The sequence below is a fragment of the Callospermophilus lateralis genome, chromosome X (genome assembly GCF_048772815.1).
Source record: "Callospermophilus lateralis isolate mCalLat2 chromosome X, mCalLat2.hap1, whole genome shotgun sequence".
In the NCBI taxonomy this organism is placed as follows: Eukaryota; Metazoa; Chordata; class Mammalia; order Rodentia; family Sciuridae; genus Callospermophilus; species Callospermophilus lateralis.
Genome location: NC_135325.1, coordinates 61,278,051 through 61,290,101, shown reverse-complemented (window position 1 = coordinate 61,290,101; position 12,051 = coordinate 61,278,051). Strand labels below are relative to the sequence as shown.

Here is a 12,051-nt window from a genome sequence, read left to right as displayed (position 1 = left end):
GAATTTACATTTCCCATTTCAATTCTGTTTTCTATATATCTCATGTATTTTTGTTCTATTTCTCCTTTCCTGCTTTCTTTTGCATTAAGTATTTTGCAGTGCAATTTATAATGATAGTTTCACTATATTTTCTGGGCTTTTTTCAGTAGTTGCTTTTGTGCTTACTATATAACTCTTAGCTTATCAGAATATACTTTACTTTCACACTAATTAGTTCTTATGAATTATACAAATGTTACTTTTAAACAGTCCTACTCCCTTGTCCCCCTTTTCCTATTATTGTTAAGCATTTTAAACCTAAGAAGTATGTTTAAAATATTAACATTACAATGTATGCATTTTTTAATTATTCTATACAATTTAGTTTTCTTAAAGAAGCTGAGATTAGGAAACAATAAAAACTGCCAATTGCCAATTTCCAGGAGTCACCAGAAGCTGGAAGAGTCAAAGATGGATTATCATTGAGAGCTTTCAGAGGTAGCATGGCTCTTATTTTGGATTTTGGGCCTCCACAACTGTGGGAGAACAAATTTCTGTTGTTAGAAGCCATCCAGTTCATAATGATTTATGGCAGCCCTAGGAAACTAATACACCTACCTAGTAAACATTCTAGAATATTTTCTTTGTAAATCCATTTTTTGGCTATAGTTTTATGAAGTTTTCACTCTCTTCCCAATTAAAACTTTGGTCCCACAGTTAAAACTATTGATTCAAAATGTTATAAAATCTTTAAAGTATTATCTCCAATTAATTAGCATTAATTCTGAACAACAGACAAATGCATTTTCAGTGAACATACACATTCCAATAACTTCTTTATGTATTTCATTATAGCCAGGAGAACAGCATATAATTTATGCCATTTTCATCAACAAGTTGCTTATCATCTCCAAATTCAGCCTCACTTCTCTGCGATAAAGCATCTGGGTCATTTAAATATTTTTTTCTTTTGTTATCTGGCATCAACACTTTATCAGTAAAAGATGCTGGAAAGATAGTGCAGGAGATTTTGCTTTCTGCTTCTGATGTGCTCAATGGATAGACTGCTCCTTAAAGATGTACAACTTCTTTTTTTTTTTTTTTTTGCCTGGCTTCTGTGATGCAGTTTCAGCAGGAACAAGCAACTTCCCCTGGTATCCTCTCTCTGGTTGGTTTTGTAGTAAAGTGCCTCTGGTGAGACTTCCCTGTGAATGTCTTTCTCAGGAGCCCTAGAAGATTGATTCTAGAGGATGAGTTTCTAGCAAGTTCCAGTGGGCCAAATTTCAGTAATTTTCAGAGTTTGGAGTGTTAGCAATTTCTGCCTGCAAGGCATCGCAGCATTTTTCCTGCCATTGGGTGAGCAAGCCTGTCAGCCGCATCTTCAACAAAATCTGAAGCTTAGCTCTGGTTGTAGGGCTGGGGTGGAGGGTGTTCTATATAAGTTCTAGGTGGTACTGGCTATATCCATTTTATCTCCTATGTCTACTATATATCTTGTAGTCTATATTCTCTGGAGTTCTTTTTAGTCCTTACTAGATAATACCTCCTTACTCCAATCTTCTGTTATTATTCTTCACCTTAAATTTTTGTTCTAATTATTGTATGCTTTTTCTCTCTTTTCTCTACTTATATAGAAGTAATTATTGAAACAACAGTGCCACATAAATTTTGAAATTGAACATAAACATATTCTCACATGACTTTTACAAAAATTCTTGTGAAGCATGGAAAATAGTATTCATTACTCACACTTTACAGGTGAGGAATAAGGTTCACAGAATGTTAGGGGTCCAAAGTCATAAAGTCATTTTTATTATCTGTATAATAGGGTAATTTTCTAACCTACTCCTAGGGTCACTGTAAAGATTAAATGAAGTAAAAGAATGTAAAGTACTTAGTACATTGTAGCGGTTTGATAAACTATTATATTTGAATGATAAAAATTATTCACTCTGGTATTTTGCTAAATCACTTGTAAGATTTGTCTAGGTCTTATATCTTTTCATTATCTAATTTTTTGTTAATGGTGTTTGTTTTGTCAAGTACCATAGCAAAGCAAAGATAAATCCATCAATTTAAAATTACCATATATTTACTGCTGAGGGAAAAAATGGGGGGGGGTGGATGGGGGGGAGAGGGAGGGAGCTGGGGGAGAGGGAGGGGGGGAGAGGGAGGGAAGGAGAGAGAGGGCACTTATAGAAGCAAGCTAGTCAATTTGAATAAAGTTCATGTCAATTTAATGGAATTCTAGACCCGCTGTGGTCAATGCCTGAATTATAAGTGAGGAAATCAAATTCCTAATAACACCCTAAATTTAGGTGAAATTTCAAATTTGGACATTTCAACATAATAACAACATTTACAACTCCAACAACATTTCTAGCCTCATCGGGTTCAGCTTTTATTAATTATATTAGTTAAAGGTGGGGTGAGAACAGGATGTAAGTGAAGTAGGAACAGAGAGACCTAGTTTACTGTGTCAATTATTACACAAACACTTTGATCAAAAGACAGTGTGTACTAAGAGTGGGGGTTACATATTAAATAACAAATGCAGTCCCAAATCTGTGGAAAACTACCTTGCATATACAGATTTCCATAACTAGGCCATACTTAAAAAAAAAATCCTTAAGTAGTCGGATAATGTTTGAAAACACGATTAAAAACTATCCAATAGGAATGGGACAGATATAGCTTATGTTAAACTTTCAGAAGGAGTAAAATGCTTCATGGCTGACAGAAAATTTCTCAAGCAATCTTTTTCAGAATCGGGGGACATTTTAAGTAGTCTTGTAACAATTTTAGCACCACACTCGGGACCGGTAAGTACAGCATTTTCAATTGGTACAAAAATCATGTTTTCTTCTCTCAATCATAATGCCCCTTATGGGCTAGCCTCCTGTTGGTGGGGGAGGGAGAAAAACAAAACCGCTTAGGTGCCCCATGAAGGCAACTGAGTCTAGGCAGCCCCCCACAAGTTCTTCACCACCCAAGCAGGAAGAATTCTCTGCCGGAAAGGGCCCAACTGCCCTCACAGGAATGGCAAGCGAGTCCAGAGCTCGCGGACGCCAACGCCACCACAGAGTTCTACGGCGGTTGCCAGAGCGTCGGTTGTCAGCACCTCCTTCTCCTTTCTAGAGCCGTAGCTAGGCAACCCTCAGTCCTCTGGAAGAGCTAAAGTCAGGCGTTTGCGTTAGTGCCTCTGGCGGCGACCAGCGAGTGCTGCAGGCTTGTTCCAACGTTTTTACCCTCCCCTCTCTCCACCCCCTTTGCCCCCGCCCACCCCTCCGTGACTTCGGCTCCTCCCTCCTCTTCTCTCTCCCTCTCCTTCCTCCTCCGCCTCCTCAGCTCTTGGGCTAGAATATCTATGGGTCGAAACGTGATGCGATGAATTCGAGAGAGACCGAAACTGGGACGAGGAGTGCGGCGGAAGCGGCGGGACTCCCGGGTATGGGGGCTTCACCACAATAGAGGCAGCGCCCCCACCCGCCCCCGCCAACCCCTCCGAAGCGAGCCCCCCAAACCCCCTCGGGAAAAGGATGGCGGCGGCACCTACTCAGATCGAAGCCGGTGGGTAGCTGTGTCCAGAGGCTAAGGGGATGGGGGCTTAGCGCGATGGCTGTCAGTTTCTTTTGAAAAAGCTTCTATTTCTCTTCTTTACCTTCCTCTCAACCTCTTTTCCCCCCCTCTTCCTCAGAGCTGTATTACCTGATCGCTAGGTTCTTGCAGTCCGGACCCTGCAACAAATCCGCTCAGGTGAGAGGGAGAAGATGATCCGGGAGTCGTGGGGAATGGTTCCTGTGGGGGAAATTGAGGCAGCGGGGTGAGAGCAGTTGCGTTGAGGGTGAGGGAAAGGCCGGCCTTGACTAGTCCTACCGTCAGTGGCTGGGTTCTAAGTGGAAAAGGAGGAATGGGTTGGTGATTTGAGCTGCTCCTTATATCCGTGTTTCCCTTTTGCTCAGGTGCTAGTGCAGGAGCTCGAGGAGCATCAGGTAAGGAGCCCCTTCGGGAAGGGGTGGGGAGGGCTGGGGTGAGACTGTAGGAAGGGGAGGGCAAGTCCTAGGCGGAGGGCAGGCGTCAGGAGGGAGGCTTCTATATGGGCACCCATAGCTGTTATCACAAGGGTGAACCGGTTTCTTCTCTCAAAGGGGGTGGCCAATGATGCTGGGGTCTTAACTCGCCCCCTCTTTATGTCTTTGGGAGTCGGTTTTACAGGATATACCACCCCTCGGCCTTCCCCCCACCCCTGCACACACACACCCGTCTACCTTTGAGGTAGTAGCTACTGGGACAAGAGAAATAAAGACACCAAGGGTCGAGGACCTGGGTCCAGTTGATGGGGAGTGGAGGCTTCGCCTTCATCGTTTGCCCCCCCCCCCCCCGCTTTCTTTTCCTCTGGCCCCCAGCTGATTCCGCGCCGCTTAGACTGGGAGGGGAAAGAGCACCGAAGAAGCTTCGAGGATCTGGTGAGTAAAGTTTTCATTTCAACTTAATCCAACTCTTTCTCCACTCCCTCCCCACCTTGTACCCCCAACCCTCCCCTGACCCCTCATCCTACGGCGCTCCAGAGCTTGTTGCCTAGCCTAAGGACGACTGCCCCTTCCCCCTCCCCCGCGAGTCGGAGAAAAGGGTACCTAGCCTTCTCTTCGGCCTCGCTTGTTTCTACCCCAAAACTTTGAAGAATGTGAGTTGATTATTAGAGATGCCCTGTTGTGGATTATGAATGTTACAAACATCAGGGAAGGCCCATTGTAGGGGGAAAAGGGAGAGAAACCAGGGGGTTATCTTGGGGCACGTACCAAGGACTGACGCTAGCCAATGACAGCGTTGGTAACAGCCCGGAGTTCCGGATTAGTGGAAGAAAACTGGTTTCTGGTTGGTCCTGGCTTGAAATACGGGAACTAAGGCCAGGCTTGGTCTTTTTTTTTTTTTTTTTTTTTTTTTTTTTGAGGGGGGAGAAGGGGCTCAGAAGGGGAGTTGACGGACCCCGGACTAGGAGAAACGACACAATTAAAAATAATAAGGAGCATCGAGTGATTCCAAAATTTGCCGGGTTTAGATAATAGGCTACCGAATAAAAAGCATATTGTTGTATATCTCAGATCATAGAAAATAGCTCATTAAATCTTCAGTAAATCACATTTATACATATGCATTTTCACGAAATAAAAACTGTGGATTATGACCTTTTTGAGAATTGGTGAAATATGATTTTGGGATTACAAGGAGATAACAATGGGCATATTTAAAAATATACTCTATTAAAGGACCAAAGGCATTGAATTGACTGTTGTATCTCCTACAAATATAGTACCTACTGTAAATGCACCTTCTGCTCAGCATTGACACAAAAACATGGTCCTTTTTATTTTGGAGAGGAAGTTCTGTATTAATCATAGGCATAGTGAATTGTAAGGTAATGAAACAAGAAAGGGGTGCTGTTACTGAAATCTAAATTCAGCTATCTTTCCATCAAATAAGATCCAAATGAGGAAAATCAGGCAAAGTTAAAGAAAGTTGGAGCATTAAATATAAACAAGATGGTTTAAAATATGCTTTTAATAGAACAATATTAAATTACTTGTTTATTTTGATATTTCTTTGTATTGTTTTGCAAGTGAGTTCATGTTATTAATTATTATACAGTCTACTCATTAAATATTTTTTTATTTTGCAAATTACGAAAGGTGATATAAGAATCATTACAAGGGTAAACTAGACATCTGTACTATTAATGGTAATAATTTCTCAGCAGTATAAAATTATTTTTGAAAAACTATGTATTACCAGGTTATTTATAGTCAGGTTCTTTGTTGGGCTTAAGTTCAGCCTGTCCATCGAAAGGCAAAAACAACAGTGCCTACTAATATATGTTTTAACATATAATTACCAATACTGCTTTAAAAACAGTTTTAAAGTTGAAGTGTATTGAAAATGTTTTCCTTTACCTTTATGCCTCTTACAGTCTGTATGTGTATACAGGTTAGTCTTTTTTAAGCAAGTGGAAAAGGAGACTTAAAAATATTTTTTTAAAAATTAACTTGATGGCTTATTTAAGTAAAAAAGTCAGCTTACTAGATATTTCCTTTTGTATATTGTAAAGGCAAAGTTTTACATAATTGTAACCAATATTCATTTCATGCTTTATATTTCTCTGTATATTTTATGCTTTATATTTTTTGCACATACTTAACCTGTGTAATTAAATAGTCATCATTTTTTAAATGGTAAGAGAAAATTCAGGTTGTATTTAAGATGTTATATTTTGATCCCATCTTCCAGTTGAGCATTTGTTGCTTCCACTTTTTGATCCCATCTTCCAGTTGAGCATTTGTTGCTTCTACTTTTTCACTTATGTTTTTTCCTGGCTAGGTGTTTTTTTTTTCTGCACCCTGCTTCCCTTGAGTTATTTTCGTAGACTTTAAAGTGGATTTATCAGGTCAAGGGGCTTATCAGTTTAAAATGCTTTTGTCATATGTTATAAGATTAATCTACGGAAGACTGTAACTGCACTAATTTTTAAAGTCCACTTTTAGCAACTTAATGTGAGTTTTCATTATGATTTTTTAGTCTTTTGGTGGCTTTAGTAGGTGATAATGGACCCTAGTTGATTTAAATGACCTTATTTTTATTATGAGTGAGGCTTAACCTTCAACCAATTATTTTGAATTCTTGTTAACCCATTTATAAAGGATATACTTTAACCTTGATTTTTTTTTTTACATTTTGTATTTTTTATTTACTGATTCTTTTTTATTTTAATATTTCCTTATGCTTTTTTTCTGTGTTAGGGATTGATTGCCAGGACCTTGCACAAGCTAAGCAAGTGTTCTACCATTTGAGCTACTCTACCAGCCCTTCTTTATACATTGTTTTTTCTGTACTAGGCATTGAACCTGGGGGTTCATACATGCTAGGAAAGCACTGAGATACATCTCTAGCCATTTTTTCATTTGAGACAGTTTGTCCAGGCTGACCTGGAACTTGTAATACTCCTACCTCAACTTCCCTAATAGCTACAATTATATGTGTCCTTTACCACACCTACTCTCCTTAATACATTGTTAAAAATTTATATACACAGATAATTTTGCTATTATTATTTGAACATTATGTATACTTTTTGTGTTTCATGAAATTTGTATATCATACTTTTAGATATTTTTTCATACTTAGATGCAGATTTTCAAGGGATATTACTTTTTGATATTCTGTCTTAAATCTGTTCTCTATCTGTGAATTTCTTTGTAAAGAAATAAGGGGCAGGGGCTGGGGATGTGGCTCAAGTGGTAGCACGCTAGCCTGGCATGCGTGCAGCCCGGATTCCATCCTCAGCACCACATACAAACAAAGATGTTGTGACCGCCGAAAACAAACAAACAAAAATATTAAAAAAAAATTCTCTCTCTCTCTCTCTCTCTCTCTCTCTCTCTCTCTCTCTTAAAAAAAAGAAATAAGGGGCAGGGTTGAGTGAGAATTTGAACAGAAGGAACAGAAGTACAGTGGCTAAGAACTGTGTGTGCATTATTAATTGCTAGATTCATCAGTTGTAGATTAAAATTAGTACATATCTGACCTCTACATTTGAGTGGCTTCATTGTGCAAAAGATGGATTATTTTTTCTTGGTCAATATTTTTAAAAGTGCCGTTATTAGAGCAATGAATTTATAGAGTGTGGTCTTTAATTTAGCTACATGTTTTGTATTGAAATTTAGGGCTCAGTATTAATAAATAGCATAATTTTGATATATATGGCTCATTAAATTATATAGCAATACTTCAAACTTAAGGAATACTTGGGTATGAAAAGGAAAGAATAAAAATTCATAATGAAGTGGTGAAAGTTTGTAAACAGGGATATCAACATTTGATCAGAATTGTATAACTATATGTACTTCATATATAAAACAAAAACCTTGCCTGTCTGTTCATATTATATACTTTGAATTCATTGCAGTCTTAGCTTGATTAATCCAGAAAACTATTAAGGAAAGAATAAATTTTGCATCTTCAACTCTAAATTACTACTTTTACTATTACCTCTCCCAGGGGACCCCCCCCCCACTTTTTAAAAAAAATTCATTTGATGCATTTTTTACTCCTAATTTGGAATAAAAGGGAAGGTAATTTTTTGTTAAAGTTACCAGTAGGTATGTATTGACATATCTAGATCAGAAGTACCTTTAAAAAAATTGAGTCTGTACATAAAATGTTTGGAAGTTCATATTGAACTAAGTTTTGTGAATATGGCATTCAAAATAAAGCAATCTAAATTAGTTTTCCAGCATTTTAAGTAATGGTGGAGAGTTTTGAAATTGTGATTGTGACTGAAGTTTGATTTGGGCATTTTTCCTTATTTTCTGTTTTCTAGTTGGCTGTTATTGACAATAGATTTGCTGCTTGCAATTTATTCTAAGGTTATAATTTAAATAATTGCAAATGTCCTTTCATTTTTGATGATCCTGGTGAATTGTTGGCATCAAGGATGTGTCTGTCTGTCTCTGTGTTGTGTATCTTTAAATAGTTTTTGTTAATATTAAATTTTATATATTGAAATTATGGTTTAGAAACTTTTAATAAGACATGGCTTAATATTTTTGAGCCATTTTAAGAGTCTTCCCATCATAAGACTTAGCCAAAGATATAATTATCTTCAGGTGTGTTACATGTTTTTACATTTGTTCAAGATTTTTATCTATAAAATTGAAAGCACTAGTTAGTGCTTACATTTGAAGTGACATAGATTGTATTACCTTCATTTTATATACAAAAGACTTGAAGTAATTTAATGGTATTTAAAAAAATCTTTCATCAAGATTATAAGTTCATTAATATCTTTAAAAGAATACATGCATCTATGATGATGAATGTTACTAGAATTTGCATCTGCATATAAAGCATTCAAGTTTAAAAGTGTTTTCACATTATATCAATTGATTCTCACCAACTAATTTAAAACATTATTTGAATTTCTGACATACCTGTATTCTTTCCTTACCTAACCTAGCTGTTAATTACTAGTTAATAGTTTGAATTGTCTATTATAACTGAATGACACTTCAGTTCTACTAGCATAGTCACTGCATCTCTTAGTATTGAAGAAGTTTACATATGTGTGATTTATTAACTGCCATTTGGACACACAGCCATAGTTTGGAAGAACAGAATTTTTCATGAGAAACCAAAATCCATGTGCTGCTTAAGCCCAGTGCAGCATAGTGTGCATATGATGCTTATAGGTTTTATGGCAGAGAAAATTAATATGTGGAAACCAGGATTCCTGACTCCTGACTTACTGAGTCAGATATAGACTCTTTTGCTCTCCAAACTTTTTATCTGTAGCTATTTTTCTGGGTTGATTCTTGGCTTTTCACATTTGGGTAGAAAACACTTTGGGTTTGTGTGTGTGTATTACTGGTATTGAACCTAGAGGCATTCTACTACCAAACTACTCTACTTCCCAGACCTTTGTATATATGTATGTATGTATGTATGTGTGTGTGTATTTATTTACATTTTGAGAAAGGGTCTTGCTAACTTTCTGAGCTTGGCCTTGAATTCGTCATCTTCCTGACTCAGCCTCCTGAATAGCTGGTATCACAGGCTTGTGCCACTGTGCTTGGCTAGGAAACACATTTTCAGTGATTAAAATTCTGGAGATTAGGAAATTTGTTATCTCAGTACAAATGAGATGATATTATAAAAGTAAAGAGAACTGCTGTTAGGTAAGAATTTGGATTCTGTAAATTTGCCTTACAAAATATTTTTCCTGTGATCATTGTTCTCAAAATTGAATATTAGTATGCTTTAGTGTGTTTGTGTGTGTTTTCATTTTTTGTGGTACCAAGGATTGAACCCAGGGATGTTCTTGCTCTACCACTTAGGTACATAGCCTCCCCCAACCCCATTTTGAGACAAGATATCCCTAAGTTGCATGGGCTGGCCTTGAACATGTGATCTTCCTGTCTCAGCCTCCTAATTACAAGTGTGCACTATTATGTTGCTACTTCTTAAAATTTGGTCAGAGTGGCTGGATGGCAATGCATGGAAATCTGGGCAACTGTAACCCCAGAATTTGTATTTTTCTAATTTTCCAAATATTATATAAGGGACATATAAAACAATACTATATAAAAGAGTATTTAAAACATGAGCTTCAGAATTGAATGCCAAATTAGTGTTTTGAAGTTTGTGTTAGCAGAAAAAAATGAGTTAGATCAGCTTGGTGGTGCACACTTGTGGTCTCATTGACTTGGGAGACTGAAACAGGAGGATTGCAGGTTCCAGGTAAACCTCAGGTGCTTGGTAAGACACTGTCTCAAAATAAAAAAAAAAAATCAAAATGACAGGGGATGTAGCTTGGTGATAAAGCACCTCAAGGTTCAATCCCCTGTACCAAAAAAGAAAGAACATATGTCAAATGATATTTAGTATTATTCACTTTTTATGCCATAAAAAACAATTCAGTATGACATTGATATAGTATTCACTCTTAGGAAATAGAAGATATCTTGTCTGAGTCTTTCAGATATCTTATTTCAGAGATTCTCATCCCTTCTCATTGAACTTATTTTCTATATATTATTTATAATTATTGTATTTTAAGTTATCTTGCTTAAGGTGTTTTCTTATGCTGTTTAGTATCTACCATGGTGGTAGTTAGCTGGCCCTCAATTATTATTTAATTTTCTTAACTTTTTAGAAGCATTTTTATGTGTACATATGTTTATGTGTGTGTGTGTGTATGTGTGTGTGTTTATACTTATTTGTATATAACTATGGGTGTATATATATATCTGTATATAGATGTAATATTTATATATTATATGGACATGCCTATTTAAGGATATAATATCAGATTAATGTAGATATATACAAACACATAGTCATATATATATTTTTTATATATATATATATGTATATATATATATATATATATATATATATTTTATATACACACACATACACATTCATATATGGTTTTGAACCTGGGGCCTTGCACATATTAAGCAAACACTGAAGTTTATTCCCAGCCATTTAGTTTATTTTAATACAGAGTCAGACTGGTCTGGAACTTGCCATCCCCCTGAGTATCTGGAATTACAATTGTGTGCCACCATACCTTATTTCATGATACATATATTTTATATTTATTTAATCTGTTAACTGGTGTTGAGGAGTTCTTTCATTGGACCTTTCTCTGCTGAGCAACTTCTAGAATTTAGGTAGTTCCTCTGTCCTAATCTTGATTTCGTTTGCCCTCAGGGTTATACTTTTAGCACTTTGTTGAGAAGTACCTTACTCTAGAGAATACTTAAACCTAGGAGGGTGGCCCTGGCTTCCTGAGTATACCTTTGTTTTTTGGTATTGAGCCCAGGGGCACTTTACCATTGAGCTACTTCCCTAGCCCTTATTATTATTATTTTTTTAAATTTGAGACAGGTTCTCCCTAAGTTGCTTAGGACCTTCCTAAGTTGCTGAGGCTGGCCTCAAAGCAATCCTTCTGTCTCAGCATCCTGAGCTGCTGGAATTTCAGGCTCCCATACCTGGCCCTGAGTAAATCTTAAAATTAATAAAAATAAAAAGTAATTTTATGGATAATAATTAACATTTTCAAAAGAAGGTCATGGGAAATATTAATACTTTGTAGCCCACCTTGCTAACCAGTGGTTTGATTAGAGAAATACCTGCTTGCCTTCCCCATTTCTGCCCAGGTTTACTCTCTCCTTTCAAATTCGGTAAATATTAAAACACAACACTTTAAATTACAATGTAGGCATTCACACACACACACACACACACACACACACACACACACTCCCTTTATTTCCCAGGCAGTTCTCAAAATCATGGGCCCAAGTGGTTTTCCCACCTTATCTTCCTGACTAGCAGGAATAGGTGTACACCACCATGCCTGGCTATTTAGATATTTTAATTTTTGGAAGATTATGTAGAAGAAAAAAAACTATGGTTAATTTTTTTGTTTAATTTTTTTGTACAAGCATTTGTATTCTTTTTCCTTCAAAATCAGATGGTACTCTGAAGGACATAATTTGTAATTTTTTATAACAT

General features: G+C 36.9%; 1 protein-coding gene across 1 annotated transcript in view; it reads left to right on the top strand.

Annotated features, from left to right (window-relative positions):
* Positions 1–3,329: 3,329 nt before the first annotated feature.
* Positions 3,330–12,051, top strand: part of Brwd3 (bromodomain and WD repeat domain containing 3) — a 121,261-nt gene continuing 112,539 nt past the window's right edge. Inside the window, exons 1-4 of the mRNA XM_077106792.1 lie at positions 3,330–3,549; positions 3,677–3,735; positions 3,942–3,971; positions 4,386–4,445. Coding sequence (XP_076962907.1) covers positions 3,519–3,549; positions 3,677–3,735; positions 3,942–3,971; positions 4,386–4,445 — 180 coding nt within the window. The 5' untranslated portion in view covers positions 3,330–3,518. The remainder of the gene's footprint in view (positions 3,550–3,676; positions 3,736–3,941; positions 3,972–4,385; positions 4,446–12,051) is intronic.